The 17,234-nt window shown below is 34.9% G+C and overlaps 1 protein-coding gene across 1 annotated transcript; it reads left to right on the top strand.

The window, feature by feature from the left end:
• Nucleotides 1–551: 551 nt before the first annotated feature.
• LOC113300388 (ribulose-phosphate 3-epimerase, chloroplastic) lies at nucleotides 552–3,871 on the top strand. Its single transcript, XM_026549609.1, has 10 exons — nucleotides 552–778; nucleotides 1,364–1,478; nucleotides 1,587–1,727; nucleotides 1,857–1,970; nucleotides 2,095–2,173; nucleotides 2,501–2,610; nucleotides 2,724–2,780; nucleotides 2,981–3,050; nucleotides 3,205–3,316; nucleotides 3,577–3,871. The coding sequence occupies exons 1-9, from the start codon at nucleotides 660–662 to the stop codon at nucleotides 3,252–3,254; spliced, it is 855 nt and encodes a 284-aa protein (XP_026405394.1). The 5' UTR covers nucleotides 552–659; the 3' UTR covers nucleotides 3,255–3,316; nucleotides 3,577–3,871.
• The last annotated feature ends 13,363 nt before the right edge of the window (nucleotides 3,872–17,234 follow it).

The following is a 17,234-nucleotide window of genomic DNA, read 5'->3' as shown; positions in this document are numbered from 1 at the left end:
GTCCGCCTGGTGCTACATCATAGGCACACTGAGAACGTAGATAATTGTAATCATATACATATGAAATGACAGTAATGGAATACCAATCCTCGAACTTTATTTGTAAAGTTTCGACTCCTTGGTAATCGAAGCCTGAAGCCTAAAGATCTATAAACTAATCCATGCTTGACTAACCAAGCAGACAAACGATCCTGCATTTTTTTAATCTCTCCCGGATTTTCATTTGTATAAGTAGTTCACGTTTACGACGAAATTTTTAAAAATTGAAGTGAAGGGCATTTGCTATTATTCTGCACAAAAGAAAAGCAGCCTCCCTAATTCACTAATTCGTGGGAAGATACTGAACTTTGATATCTGTTTAACAGGTTTGCCGTGGTCCATCAAACGAAGCAGGACTTTGAGTCGGTTATATGAAGGTGGTCCGTGTATCCGATGATTTGATACTGCTTCACACATTCAAATGGGATTCATTTCACAGATAAGTCTAGGACACGTGTCGAGCACAGATTCGTTCTAAGGGGGCAGTTCTTGATTCAAAGCAAGAGAAACACACTCCTCAATTGAATTTGGTAAGAAATCAAAAAGAGGAGAAGAAAAAAAACCCACCAAACTTCTTCTCCTTCCTCACCAACACCAAATTCTGTACACTGAGAAAGAGAATGGCTTCAACAGCTTCGTTGTGTTCATCAGCAGCTACTAATCTTAAATCCCAAATCAATGGATTTGGTCTCCAAAAACTATCTTTCTCTCCTTCCCCAACTTCTTTTACCCCCACAAGGTAATCTCTTTCTTTTAGGTGTCTTTACTCTTGATTCATTACTTAGTTCATATTGGAATTTTAGGAGGTTGCAATTAATTCAACCCTTTTTTTGGAGAAATTTAAGTGGGGAATTATAGCTGTTCTCTCTAGTTGCTGACAATTATTTCTGGGTAATTAGGTTTGTGGAACATAGGTTGTTCTGGGAAATTCATGTTTTGTACGGTGGAATACTCATTTCTCTGGGTATTTGATGATTTGGGTTGTTCTAATTTGTAGCTCTTGTGTTTGGGTTTATCTCAAAATGAGTTTTTTTTTTCTTTTTCTGGAAGTGTTTATCTTAAGCTTTACCCAATCAATTTTTGGTATTCTATTCCATTTTCTACTGAAAATTTGGGAACAAGTTCTGTGAATGTTGGATTTTGAGAATTTAATGTGCTGAAAAGTGAGAATTGGGATTAGAAATTTTTTGACCTACATGGAAATCTGTATGTTGGGGCTATATCAATATATGTAGGGTTTATTACTGAATTTTTTTTTAATGGGATAATTTTGTTATGAAGCTTAATTCTGATATGATTTATTTTGTTTTCTAAATTCTTATAGGAGGACAGTGAGAACTGCTGTTCAAGCTATGTCTCGTGTTGATAAATTCTCAAAAAGCGATATCATTGTCTCCCCGTCTATTCTATCAGCTAACTTTGCCAAGTTGGGAGAGCAGGTTTGGTTTTGAACTATGTGCCATACTAGTTCCAGATATTGGTACCAATAATTGCCATTTTGAATTGTGGTACAACTAGTATTGAATTTGCTGTTTTGATTTCTCTAGGTGAAAGCAGTTGAATTGGCTGGATGTGATTGGATTCATGTTGATGTGATGGATGGCCGTTTTGTGCCAAATATTACAATTGGACCTCTTGTGGTCGATGCTTTGCGCCCTGTGACAGATCTCCCACTGGATGTACATTTGGTATGTCGCTATATCTGCTACTTCTTTTGCTACATTAGCATGATCAGGATCGTTTCTTGTACATGCTTTGCTTCTGTCTTTACTTTATATAGACGAGAATGTTGTCTGATGTGTTACAAAACCATGTAGATGATTGTGGAACCTGATCTACGAGTGCCTGATTTTATCAAAGCCGGAGCAGACATTATCAGTGTTCACTGCGAGCAATCTTCCACCATCCATTTGCATAGAGCTGTTAATCAAGTATGAGTTACTGGATACTTTAATTAGTATACTTTCCACCTCAAATTATCATCTGCTTGTTGTTGCCCTCCACTTCCTTAAGTACGCAGAGTTATTGAATGACTGACCTGTTTCTTCCGCTTAGATTAAAAGTCTTGGAGCTAAAGCTGGAGTGGTTCTGAACCCTGGCACCCCTCTTGCTGCCATTGAATACGTACTCGATTGTAAGGCTTATGGTTCTGTGAACTTGACATTTACAAACTTCTTGTTTTCTATGTTAATTGGGTGATTACGACTTAAGTTATTGACCCCAATTTCCAAATTGTGTAATCTAACTGACGTCATTTGTGTAAGGGTTTCCTGTGAGTCCGGTGGCTCTTCAAATCCTACTTTCAAGTAGTTAAGGTCATGTAGTTGAGTGTCAAACTCCAGGTCCTCCACCAAGAGAGAAAACTCCCTAGAAGATTGTGGTCTTGCTACCTCCCGGTTATATGTGGGCTTCATTTAACTAAAAAAGAAGGAACTGATACATTATATTTGTTTGTGAACAGCGGTAGATCTGGTCTTGATTATGTCAGTGAACCCTGGATTTGGTGGACAGAGCTTTATAGAAAGCCAAGTTAAAAAGATCTCTGACTTGAGAAAAATGTGTGTTGAGAAGGTAGTAAGAGATTAGAAAACTTATTCTATCTTTAAGCCTGTTCTTATTTTGTTTGTAACGTTATGGAAAAGTCAACTTTTGGTTTATAACATTTCGAAAATGTGCATATGCAGGGAGTGAACCCATGGATTGAAGTGGATGGAGGAGTAACTCCTAAAAATGCCTACAAGGTGCGTTTATGAAACTGTGCCGATTTTCTTTAGTTATCACTTATCAGATATTATTGGATCTGCACCAATATATATTTGTTTGCAAACATGGAAAGCACACAAAATGCTATAAATTTCTCAGCAAAAAAAGATGTATACTCAATATGACAAACATAATTATACAATCACAACTCATTTGGAACATCAATATTTGCTGGCAGGTTATTGAAGCTGGTGCCAATGCTCTTGTTGCTGGTTCAGCAGTCTTTGGAGCTAAAGATTACGCTGAAGGTACGATCTCTTCACTTTCTGGCAATTACTGAACAATGTTTGATTTTCATTAGTAAAGGAACGGGTCCTCTTTCTAATTCTTCAATCGTCTCGTAGTTTCAGTTTTATTTAAATGAAAATTTTGGATAACTAATGCGAAGAATTTATCCTGCAGCTATTAAAGGTATCAAGACTAGCAAAAGACCTGAAGCCGTTGCAGTATGAAAGATGAACAGCTTGAAGGATCAAATTCCCGTGATACCTACTTCTTTGTTCTTCACCCTCATGTATGGATTTGCTAACTTCATAATTTTCTTTCCAGACCAGTAGTATGACTATAAAGCACTCAAAATATGCATATTACTGGTTTTTAAATTCTTAAAAACTTGTCTAGAACTGTGAGGCTTCGGGTGTCTAGGTTTCACATGTTGGCATACTTGTTGAGAAGTCTCCAAGTGTGTTTTTACTAAATCATGCTTTTTCAATCAACAGTTACCTTGACGTCTAAAGTTTTCTTCATCATTGTCTACTCTCTTTGTTTTTGCAGATAATAACCGTCACAGTGAGCTCAAGGCAGCTGCATATTGCTAGCTTCGAATCAGTTTCAGGTTTACTGCTTCTCAGTTTAGATTCTTGTTATAGAAAAAAAAATAGAATTCTATGATATTGTAAGTCACACTATGAGGCGGATTTAATGTAGCATATCCCCTGTATAGGAGTTAGTTTGTCCAAAATAAATTTGCTGAGGCTTCTTCTCTCAAACAGATTACTGTTGTTTATTTTTGAAAATGAATGTATCACTATCAATGATTTTAAAGTTGCAAATACCTAACAGTTTTGAATTGGTACCGTAGTTAATTTTGAAATTTTTATGATTACGAAAGGCACAAACATGACCTGTATAACTTGTATGGAAGGTGGATCTGTAAACTCATTCAGGTGAAGAAAGATCTTTCATCTGTGACGATACCATTTTTTAAGATAGAAAGTTCTGTTATAAAACGTAACAAGATTTCTGTCAGCAAACACACAATTGAAACGGAAATTATGTCGACTATTGCTGTAAAGAAAAAACTAGCGTGGTTTTTTTTTGGGACCATGGTCTTATTAGGCCACTTTCCCTATAGTTATAAGGGGTGTCCTAGAACATTGAAATGACTAACCTACCTTTAACCTAATTTAATTTAAAACCAACACAATAACCACCTCTCTCTCTCTATATATATATATGTATAACCACCACCTCCTCTCACCACCACCTCCCACCACCGCCGATTACCACCACCACCACCAACCACCGATTACCACCACCACCACCACCCACCCACCACCACCACCACCTCCAATTATCACCACCAACAACCACCGATTACCACCACCACCTCTGATTACCACCACCACCACTATATATATAGCTTAATTTAAAACATTAACAAAGATATTCTCACAAACTCATTACTTGTCATTCGTTTTTGGTTGAATAAATGAGAACTAATCATCAAAATGAGTTGAAAATGGAAGTTGCAGAGAGGTTTGATGGAGTTTTTTTTTCTGTAAAAAGTTCGGTTATCACAAATTATTTTTTTCTTAACCGAACTCAAAGTTAGGTTGATTCGCAAAAAAATACTTTTAACCGAACTCCTTGTATTAGAACAATACAAGTCCATAAGTTCGGTTCGTTCGCAAAATTATTAAGTTTTCTTTGTAACCGAACTCTACCTACAAGCTCAGTTCGGTTGATTCGCAAAATATGTTGAAGTTTGCGAACCAACCGAACTTCTAACACTAGGTTACTTTTAACCTGAAGTTCGGTTGGGAACTTGGTTGCGTTGAAGTTTGCGAACTAACCGAACACACAAGATGTACTCAAATAAATTGTCAAGTTCAAAGTTCGGTTACCTACCATTTTATCCTAGGTAACCGAACATTGCACTGTACGACCAAAACCTCCATTAACGAGCGAGTTCGGTAATCCGCGTGTTACGTAACCGAACTACACTTTCAGGTGTGTTCGGTTACATGTTCTTGACATATTGTAACCGAACTACACTTTCAGATGTGTTCGGTTACATGTTGTTGACATATGGTTAACCGAACTGGCCCAAATTTACATGAAAAAAAATCATTTTTTTGAAAGTTTGGAGCAATTCAACCAACATTATCTAAGTTTGAAGCATACCTGGGTACCCAAATACCCTTCCTCCTGTTGTGGTTGGTAAAATCCATCGTTTTTCATGTTTTCCTTCTTCATCTTCTCTAACTTTACTCTCTCAATAATTCTACTTCTTTAAAAAAAAACTCATCTGATTTTTTTATCTCACTAATTATCTCTAACTTAATCATCTCACTAATCATTACACTAACTATTATTAACACTAGCTAATCATCACCCAAAGTTAATCAGGAGGGTAATTTAGGTATTAATATAAATATCTAGATAAGGGGTGACCTAGATTTACTTCTAATGTCTTTACCCAAAACAAAACCATGGTCCCCCAAGAAAAACCATGGTCCCCAAAAAATTGTTCTTTAGATATTGGTGGCCAGCGGCATAAGCCCAATAAACATCTCAATATTATGGGCCGATAAATTTGTACCGGTTTTCTGGAAACTTATGAAAAGAAACCTGTTTTGAGGCATACTGATTTTTTTTGAGGTATACTAAATAATGCCAAAATAGGGTCACTAAATAAAAAACAACATCACCCCTTATCCATCCTTTTTGATAATGACATACCTACCCTTACATAATTAGTGTTAATGATTATGATTAGATTTGATTAATTAAGAATTTTAAGGATTGATTAAAAATTAAACTATTAGTGGTAAATTAGTAGAGAAATCAAATTTATGTGAGAGAGTTGGGATTTTTGAGAGGAGGAAGAAGAAGAAGTGAAAAAAACTTGGGTTTTGAGATTTAAGTCATTAGAAGTGACCAAAATGTGTGATTCAAATCAGATGTAGACTTTTATACGAGGTTTAGTGTCATTTTTATAAGTTGAATCTGTCAAAAAAATGAATTTTTAAAACCCAGATCTACTGACCAGATGAGCGGTTCGGCTGACAAGTTATCAACCGAACTTCACTCTGTATAACTGACGAATTTTAGGTTCGGCTGATTCGAACAAAATCTAGCAAAATCGCATCAGCCGAACATAGTGTTTCTCTAAATCATATACTGGGTTCGGCTCAAAATTGATATTCCAAGATCAGCCGAACTGATCTTCTGAAAATTTAAAACGAAGAAGAAGGCTAGGTTCGGCTGATTCGAACAAAATCTATCAAAATCGCATTAGCCGAACATAGTGTTTCTCTAAATCATATACTAGGTTCGGCTCAAAATTGATATTCCAAGATCATCCGAACTGATCTTCTGAAAACCCCAATTTCATCTTTGAAATCATATTCTATCGATCAAACAAAATGAAATCAATCAAAAACAACATGGATTTGTTACAAATACATTCTAAAATACATCTGAGAGCAATTGAGATTTGGATTCCGCACTCCAACATCACTCACTTCGATTCATGTTTCCTTTGCTTTTTTAATTGCTTGATTGAATTGAAGTCAAAGATGTTTAAGTTTAAAGGTTATTTTGATTTTTGATTTTAGGTTTTTGAGGATAAGGGCACTCTAGTAATTTAAATTGTTTAAGGATATATAGGTAATTGCACTACCTTTAGACACCCCTTATAAACCCACCCTAGATGGGATAATGAATAAGTATGCCTCAAAAAAAATCAGTATGCCTCAAAACAGGTTTCTATAAAAATGTCTCAACATTTAACGAGTGTGCCTTTGTGCACCACCGTTAACCTGCGGTGCACATTCCTCCTTTTCATCCGTTTTAGTTTTACTTCTGAGGTCAACTCTTATTTGATTTTTCATAATTTTAAATGTTGAAATTAAAAACCAACCTTGAAAATTGGAGAAATATGAAATTGGGTACAAAACTCAAGTTCTTTGTTACATCTTAACATATGTCATATTTGCTTCTCCTTTCTAGCTTGAAACCTCTGCTAAGAGTAAAACAAACAAAGAATACCTATGGAAGTTATATCTTGAGTTGAAATATTCTCCGAACAATGCAACAATGCTATTCTGACTTATCTTGATTCGGTTCCCATGGACACCGATTGAGGTATATAAAAATTAATAAAGCTATTATTCTTGTTTTTTATTGTAAAATCACCACATTATGTAATCTTGTATTTTCTAATAGGAAGTAAACCTAAAAGACCTGAGTGGGAGTTCCGTTTTAGGGATTGACGACTTACCCATTCAGTTATTTTGGTACTGGACGAATAAATCCTGATATTTTTCTTGGGACTTGGAATATAATTGGATCTTGTTATTTTGTGACCCTATAAATTCTTTAACTACAATTATACCCTACCTTCTATAAAGTTGAATCTCGAAATTGTAAATTATGCAAACACCCATCCTTAAATAACATATTGTAACATTTACATTCACGACCAACTAATTCAGCCAATCTTTCATTTCGAAATTGTAAATTATGCAAAAACCCAAATACACCACAATCTTTTTTGTTTCAACCTATAAGTCCTCTACCGAATGTGATCGTCTATGGATAGAGTTTAGACAATACGACAATTCGGTTCATACTTCGTGTGATCGTCTATGGCTACGAGATCGAGACAATACGACAACAAGATAACATGTGTGAATGACTATGGATACAATATCGAGACAATACAACAACAAAGTATGTTATTTGATAATAGGTTCGGTAATAACCAAACTCTATAGGATCACTATCAAGTAATGTGGAATTAACGTATATGTGTATTTTACTTTATTATAATAAAAAATTATAATGCGGAAATCAAAGTAAATTAAAGACACAACAAGATTTTGTTAACGAGGAAACCGCAAATGTAGAAAAATTCCGGGACCTAGTCCAGTTTTAAATACTCTCAGAATTAAGTCGTTATACAAAATCTAAACCAACTTCGTATAGTTGAGACCAAGCAGACTACCCCTAGCTACTTAGTTCCCTCAATATCCCTGCGCCTTCGACTTCTAGAGTCACACACGTGAATATCAAGTCCTTTGGATTATATTTCATATAACAAAGGAATAATCTGTTTGGTAACCACTCTAATCAATCTTTGCTACAAGATATAGATGAGTTGTTGACAAAGGCTCTTCCGTTTAATATAATAAACTTCGTTGTCTGGTTAGATCAATCTAACTTTAACTACCGAAATAGTCAAGTATAGATTCGCACTCAATCAAAATAAATCTCAAAGAGATATATTGAGAATGTCGATCTCACGCAACTAATCAATCGAATAAATCTGATTCTAGTTGGATCCCAACCGATCAAGGTTTGTGCACACAATTCACAAGATACGAAAACCAATAAGAAATCTTCTTCGTCTTCAAATCTTCTTTTATCTTCAATAACCTGCACAACACTAATTGAATCTCTTGTGATTAATCACGTACAGAACATAGTATGTTAACAATGGATTATCTAAAGATCTCGTCGATACTTCGATCTAGTTTTAGTGAATCTTATATCAGAAGAGAAGATTCTCAAGAATAAACAAACTAGATACAATCAAAGTTTCAAAAAATGTTAGTCAATCAAATCAATCGAAACTAATAACCCTGCAGTTATTTAGTTTCCCACAAACAGTAATCGTAGAGCTTCTTGATCCCACAAAAGTCTTTAAACGAGCGGCCGTAAGAGATTTCACCTAATTAGGATACTTTCCTCTCCGAATAGACGGCTCCACCAGAAACAACAAGAAATGAAGTTTTCCTGGATCTTAGGATAGTTTGCTAGGAATGCAAACTTAGGTAATTATAGACAAAGGATGTTTGGACACCAAGGAATTTCCAAAACCTAATGTATTTTCACAATTCTAATAAATGCTTGTCCAATATTTCTGAAATCTCTCAATAGTAAATCTCCAATTAATATTACTTGTGATTGGTCGCACCAGTTACCAGGACCGGTTACAAAGTTACCAGGACCGGTTACACCAATTACAAGGATCGATTACACATACTCATGATCAGTCACACTAATTACAAGGATCGATCATACCATCACATGGTGATTGCTTAGGATCGGTTACAACAATTAATAAAAACCAGTCATACCAAATCATAAGTCAGGCATTGTGTTTAGTTATACCAAGATACATAACATAAGTTAAGATCGGTTCTACCATCTCACACATATTGATTATCCAAAGATTTGCAATAAATAGACGGACTAATAAGCCTAATGATTTCCCTTTCGATTCACGAAACAAGTTCATGAATGTACTTCCTTTAAATAAATCTAAAAAATTGTTTCCTAGGATGAAATCTTCACCGTAACCCATTCACATAAGCATAACAACATATACAAGATTATGTCGATGTCATATATATGAAGTTCAAAAGATAAGTGTTATACTCCATAGTCTAATTCCCTAATATTATGATCATACTATTATGATCATGTCACATCACTAGAGTATTATACAATTTATACAATATATACAGCTTCGCAGTTATGTTTTCAATATAACACGACTTGAAGGATACGTTGGGAATGAAACAGTTTAAGTCAATATTACTAACCTCAAGTGGAAGGATGATGTCGTCCTTGTTGTTCGTTACTTCTTCACATTCTTCAGGTCTTCGGAGTAATACTTGTATGTCTCAACATTCCTAGACTTTCTAGTATAACCTAAACGAAGGTGACTCTAGTATATAATCAAGCGACTCTAGATGACTTTTGATACTAAAATATGACAACCAAAATTGGCATACCAACGCTTGGTGAGTTTAACCGAGCTATGCCAATATCTCAATTTTTCAATTTTAGTGACAAAACTCTTATTACATATGGATAAACAAATTACAAAATAATTCATTTTACATACTGTTAGAGCACTGCTCGGTCGAACACGCAAGCGTTGATATCTAAAGCTTGTTTGTCAAGTACATTTGCCCAAACTATAAGTCTTGATTTCTAGTCTACTTATAGCTAAGTCTCTGATTAGGATAGAAAATGTAGTTGAGCATTAGACTTCACGCCGTTCATCGATTGAAGACGAATAAATACTAAGGGGAGCTTTTGTAACTTCATTAAAAAAAAGGTATGTGGAGACTTGAACTCATCTATCACTCAAAAGTCTATCTACTCTATCTCCTATTTGAGACAAAAGTGGTATAGCTATATAGACTTCAATTATGCACATTTGATATTTCGAGCCGAGTTAAACTCGCTTACATATTTCTAGAAATATGTGTTGGTAAGCTTTCGCTTTAACCAAGTTCATCTTATATTCTTGACGAAAGTCAAAAGATGATCATGTGAAAATCGCCTGGTAACATCTTACATGATTTGTGTGAGACAGACATTTGATGTAGACTCGGATGTTTCGTATTGATTATTTGATCACTTGATTATTGCTTTAAAGCTAATAATTTGTGTGAGACAACTATTGTTGTCTTCCGAGAATGTTTCAATGGTTGAAATGAGAGTTTAGAACAATTGGATATAAGCATAATATGCGTACTTGCATATGTGTGATCCAAGTCCGGGAACCATGGTATGCATACCCGTATGCGTATTGATTGGTTTACTAGAGGTCCGGGAACTAAGTACGCATATCGGTACGCGTACTGCCTTGAGGTTCAAGTTCCGGGAATTTACTGAGTTTGGTGGTATGCGTACCCGTTCGCATACTGGCGAACCCAAACTTAGTCCGTCAACTAAGGTATGCGTACCCGTTCGCATACTTGAGTGGATTATGTTCTAAAATTGGTTTGTTCATGAACTAATACATTTATATAATAAGGAATGTAATCTTTTGCAAACCGTGGCTATAATGTTCATGACTTGATTCGAGTGAATCAAAATCGATTTTGCTTCAATTGTGTCTTGTATACTTCTATGAGAATATAAACAATTGAACAACTCTAGAACTAGTTTCATTTGGGTCATTTGAACTAGTTATGGTTAAGATGAATGAGGTTAAATGAAAGTGTTCATATGGATAAATTCGGTTAACTATTGTTGAGCCAAAAAAGGTGTACACGTTTAGGTACGGTTACTCATATCTAAATGAAGTCATTTTTCATTTGTGTGTAACAAGGTAAGTTCGATCTAACGGTTGAAAGATATTATCTTGATTCTAATAAGGTTTTCATCTAACAGTGAATATTGAATGCTTTGTTACCAAGGTAACATTGATTGCAAACCCTGATTTGAAGACTATATAAATGATAACTCTAGCAACTAGGAAACCTAATCCCCAAACCTCTTGTTTGATACTAGTTGCGACTAGAGTCGATTCTCCTTTAACATTTAGTTTTTCCAAAACCCTGTAGGTAAACGACTTGAAGACTTCATTGGGATTGTGAACCCAGACCCAACTATTTTCTATGTAGTTGCGTGTTCTGATCTTGCTGTTTTCTATCGTGATTGAGTACTGTATTCTCTAAGATTTGCTCGAGATTTAATCTCCGATACGCAAGATAAAAAGTAGTCACAAACATCTTCGTCTCGTCGTTTGTGATTCCACAATATCTTGTTTCGTTACCATACGATTAATATTATTGTGAGGTGATTGATATTTCTAGGTTGTTCTTCGGGAATATAAGTCCGGTATATGAATTGGTTCCTGTTAACCTTGATTTATCAAAAGACGGAACAAAACTCATAGGTTTTTCTGTGTTAGACAGATCTATCTATTCAATAGACTTTTTTGTGTGAGGCAGATTGGTTTATCAAGTCTTTGACTTTGGGTCAAAGCAACTCTTAGTTGTGGGTGATATCAACTAAGGGAATCAAGTGCGTAGAGTCCTGCTGGGATTCAGAGACGTAAGGAGCGCAACTGTACCTTGATCAGTGTGAGATTGGTTAGGGCTCAACTACATTCCAGTCCGAAGTTAACTTGGAGTAGGCTAGTGTCTGTAGAAGATTAATACAGTGTGGTGTTCAAATATGGACTAGGTCCTGGGATTTTTCTGCATTTCCGGTTTCCTCATTAACAAAACTTCTGGTGTCTGTATTATTTCTTTTCCGCATTATATTTGTTTATATAATTGAAATATCACAGGTTGTGTGTAAGTTCAATCAATTGTGAATCCAACATTTGGTTGTTGATTAAATTTGATTGACACTTGGATATTGGTTTTTGATACCGTCCAAGTTATTTCTTATATTCAATTGGGCTCGCAAATTCCTATTTGTTTGATTGCAGATTGAATTGAGAAATTGAGATATAACTCTTTGATATACTTTTCTTAAGATTGAGTCTGATTTTCTAGTTGATTCTTTTGAAAGTATATTTGAGTTAGTACATACAGATTGCTAAGTAAAATATTGGGTGTGGTTGTTAGACCCCCATTTTTTCAATTGCTACAAAGCAGAATTCTGATGGATTGAATGCAATCATCCATGCCATTACCCCAGATCTTCAGCACTATGTGATTACGTGCACTCGGTCTAAAGATGCTTGGGATATCTTAGAAACCGTATTTGAAGGGAATACCTGTGAAAAAGAAGATAGGATTCAAAACTTATATTCTGAATGGGAAAACCTTCGTATGGCAGATGAAGATTCATTTGATGAGTTTAATCACAAAGTGTATGAAATTGTTAATGCATGTTTTGCGTTTGGGTAAGACTATTCCTGAAAAGGACATTGTGATGAAAATTATCAGATCATTTCCATCTAGATATTATTCTAAGAAACATGCCATCGTTGAAGGAAATAACCTTGATACACTTTCCAGAAATACTCTTGAGGAAAGTTAAAAATTCTTGATCAAAACACAATCAACATATGCGTTCAAAGTTGTGACCAACACAAGTGAATCTTCTAACTTGTCTTGGGTTGATGAATGTTGTTCCTATCATGTTGATTTTGATAAACCACTGATTACACAAAAGATTAAGGATAATGTAAGAAGAAGTAAAAGATGTGAGAAAAGTCTCTCTCTGGTTAATGCTTCAGATGATTCAATTCAAGAAACGTTATCCTAGGTTGTCAAAATCGTGCATACTTCCAATGCATGTAATAAACTTTCAGCTCTCGCAGCAGAAACTTCTTCCTACTCAAATTCTGACTCAGAGTTTGAGTCTGACACTGAGATTTTTGAATTCTTGGATAAGTGTGGATAATTTCACCAAGAAAATCTCCGATTAAAGGCTTCGTTGGAGAAACTTGAATCATCACTTCAGGTAAAAAATGTTGAGACAGATTATCTTAATGATGAATTCACCAGAACCCTGTCTCTGAAGGAAAAAGAGATTAATACTCTTAACTGTGACCTGCAAAGGTTGTCCGGAAGTTCTGACAAAATCTCAGCAATGTTATTCGGTCAGAAATCTTTTGGAAACACAAATGGTTTAGGGGTTCAAAAGTAAAACTATGAGCACAAACAACTCTTTTGTTCCATCCGGTTTTGAAATAATTAATGATGAATGTTGTGATAAACAGGAGGAAAATAAGCAAGACAATAAATCTTCCTTGATTTGTTCGTTTTGTGGAAATGAAAATCATGTCCAAGATAAATGTTGGAAATTCAAGAGGAATAACAAAAGGATTGACAAACTTCAAGATGACATGCAAAGGATGAATCTGGCCGTGGGTAATCAACAGGGTACTCCTGAAGACAAGAAAAAATCCAAAAGAACCAGATCCAGACGAGGTAAGAAGTCTGTTTGTACAACGAACCTTGATATGTCACTATGTGATAAAAGATGTGAGCATTCAGCTCACCCCGTCACTATTTAATACTAGTGAAGTCTTCATCCTCATCTTTATCTTGAGAAAATGAGGATTGCATCAAGGTTTCTCAAGTTTTGTATTATTATTAATTTCTTATTTTATTTATATGTTAAGAAAATATCTTCTTCTTAAAATAGATAATGGATCGTGAACCATAAAAGACTTGTTCAAAGTTCTTCGTTGTCCATAAATCTGTTTATATTCATTTTTGATCAAAATGCCCTTCACTTCTCTTATCTTTAAAAAGATACAGTTTCATGGCTCTTGTGACTAGAGGTACCATGAAAAGGGATGCAGTTGAAGCAGTTAATGTGTATATTTGTGAAGGAATCATTTCCTCAAGAAAGAAGAAGGAGAGATCCACAAATGATGAAGAAGGTTCTTCCTCTAACTGCCTCTTGTCTGTTTGTCATTTTGATTATAACTTAGTGACTTATCTGATATTTCTGAAGATCTGGAGGAATCATACGATCCCATAATCAATGGATTTTTCAATAATGTGAAGGAATTCTCAGTAGATGCTCTGAGAAAGCTCTACGATATCTAGGAAACTTCTTATGAGAATTTATTCTTGTGTTTTAAGAAGGATAACTAGGGTTTGGAATAGCAATTATTGTGAGTACACATAGCTATTTCCAACAATTTTCATCTTGCGATGTTTTTAGATTTATTTATTTAAATTCTAAAGTTTATTTGGAAGATGATTTTGCAGTATTAATCTTCATGGTTTTACATATTGCAACTTGTTATGGGATATGTATGTTTGCGTCCGTGAACTGTGATTGTCCCATATTTTCTCAAAAGTTAAGTCTACATATGTCTTTATTGATAAATGATAGAATGATTTTTTGACAACAAAAGTTAAGCCTATTAAGTCATTATGCAAATGTTGATGGAAGATAGGATGGACATTTGTCTACAAAGATTAAATCTATTACATGTCTCTATGCAAATATTGATGCAAAATAGAATGAATCTTTGAATATTCCGCAGTATTGGTCTTTCCCTGATCCACATCTTTGTGTAAGTATTGTGCGGCTCCATAAGTTCTCTTATGTGAGCATTTCCGATTAAATTAATCATGGGTTCTCTTGTGGTTAATTTAATTGAGTATTTTGGATACAAATTCATGTTTCATGTGATTTGTCAATGTCCAAAGAAATCCTTCTTTTCTTGTGAAAGTAAGGTCGCACTTGTTATTCTTTCGGGAATGACATTTTATGGGGGAGAGTTCTTAATTGAACTTGTGCTTAATTGCCAAATCTTTGTGGGAAGTGCGGCTATGGAATATTGTTGGAGTTTTCTTGTATCTTTATTGTAATAACCTGTATTTAGCTACTGTTTCGGGTCAGATTATATCGGATTAGTTAACCTTGTGTCTTAGGTTGTTATTCCTTAGCCTTAGCCTAGGTGTGTGGATTGAACTAGAAAGGTTACAAGTTAGGGTGAAAATAGAATAATCAATAACAAATAAAATTAATGGAAAATGAAAAGATAAATAAAATAGTTTAGAAAAGAAATTTTATAAGTTAGAAAACATAAGGCTAGGAGAAGAAGAAAGACATGGATCTAGAGATTTTTAGAGAATAAGGTTCAAGAAAAATCAAGAGGAGTTTGTAGCAATTGAGAGGTAGAATGTTTAATCCCTTTTTCTTTGTGTTTCTTTGTTACACTTTGATTTTTATTTTGTTTAATCTTATATCATTAGGGTTCTGAAATTTATCAGTATAATTAGATGCATTTTATTGATGATCAGCCTTTGGTTATTGGTAGAGAGCTATTGTATAACAATGATTGAGAGCTATTGCTTTCTCATTGTTATAGCTACGAATCTTCATTTACTTAGATGCTGAGTTGAAAACGTTCAGAATCACTGGAGTACTTGGAAGTGACGAAAATTTCAAGTAATGTTGAAGAACCAAGAAAATGAAGCATTTGGATGAGAAGCTACAAAGTTTATTTATTTTGTAATCCATATGTGTTGATAGTTTTGTCACTAAAATTGACAAAGGGGGAGATTGTTAGAGCACTGCTCGTTCGAACTCGCAAGTGTTGCTATCTCAAGCTTGTTTTTCAAGTTTAGTTGCCAAAACTATAAGTCTTGATTTCTAGTCTACTTATAGCTAAGTCTCGGATTAGGATAGAAAGTGTAGTTGAGCATTAGACTTCACGGCGTTCATCGATTGAAGACGAAGAACTACTAAGGGGAGCTTGTGGAACTTCATCAACAAAAGGTATATGGAGACTTGAACTCATCTATCACTCAAAAGTATATCTACTCTATCTTATATTTGAGACAAAAGTCGTATAGCTATATAGACTTCAATTATGCACATTTGATATTTCGAGCTGAGTTTAACTCTCTTACATAGTTCTCGAAATATGTGTTGGTAAGATTTCGCTTTAACCAATTTCATCTTATATTCATAACGAAAGTCAAAATATGATCATGTAAAAATCGCCTGGTAACATCTTACATGATTTGTAATGTCTATTTATAGTAATGTCACGGACTAGGATAGATTGTGTAGTTGAGATTTAGACTTCATGACGTTCATCGATTGAAGACGAAGAACTACTAAGGAGAGCTTGTGGAACTTCATCAAAAAAAGGTATGTTGAGACTGAAACTCATCTATCACTCAGAAAGTCTATTTCTACTCTATCTCCCTTCTTGAGACAAAAGTAGTATTACTATATAGTATTCGATTATACACATTTGATATTTCGAGTTGAGTTTAACTCGCTTACATATTTCTCGAAATATGTGTTGGTAAGATTTCGCTTTAACCAAGTTCATCTAATATTCTTGACGAAAGTCAAAAGATGATCAAGTGAAAATTGCCTGGTTACATCTTACACGATTTGTGTCATAAAGTCATTTGATGTAGACTCGGAATGTTTCATATTGATTATTTCAATATCTTGAAAATCGTTTTGACGCTAATAGTTAGTGAAAACAACTATCGTCATCCTCTAAGAAAGCTTCAATGACTGAAATAGAGTTTATAACACTTAACCATAATTGGATTATAGACATAGTATGCGTACTTGCATATATGTTGATCCAAGACCGGTATAGTATGCATACCCGTATGCGTACTGGGATGGTCAAGTAAAGTCCGGGAGCCTTGCTATGCGTACCCGTATGCGTACTATCAAACTCAGTTGAAGTCCGGGAACTTTTGTATACGTACCCGTACGCGTACTAATTCAACTGATTTTTTGGATGTGTGATAGTATGCGTACCCGTTCGCATACTGTCGGACACAGTCCAAGTCCGGCTACTTAAGTATGCGTACCCGTTTGCATACTTGAGTGGGTTAAGTTCTAGAATCGGTTTGTTCATGAACTAATACATTCATATAATAAGGAATGCAATCTTTTGCAAACCGTGGCTATAATGTTCACGACTTGATTCGAGTGAATAA

This window comes from Papaver somniferum, chromosome 7 (genome assembly GCF_003573695.1).
Source record: "Papaver somniferum cultivar HN1 chromosome 7, ASM357369v1, whole genome shotgun sequence".
NCBI classification, from domain to species: Eukaryota; Viridiplantae; Streptophyta; class Magnoliopsida; order Ranunculales; family Papaveraceae; genus Papaver; species Papaver somniferum.
This window is presented reverse-complemented; position numbering and strand designations above follow the sequence as displayed.

Bases quoted from the DNA above. Each gene is read 5' to 3' on its own strand.
- LOC113300388 (XM_026549609.1), top strand. From the start codon at position 660: ATGGCTTCAACAGCTTCGTTGTGTTCATCAGCAGCTACTAATCTTAAA. The intron at 1,479-1,586 runs GTTTGGTTTTGA...TGATTTCTCTAG, and splicing joins TTGCCAAGTTGGGAGAGCAG to GTGAAAGCAGTTGAATTGGC. The intron at 1,728-1,856 runs GTATGTCGCTAT...AAAACCATGTAG, and splicing joins TCCCACTGGATGTACATTTG to ATGATTGTGGAACCTGATCT.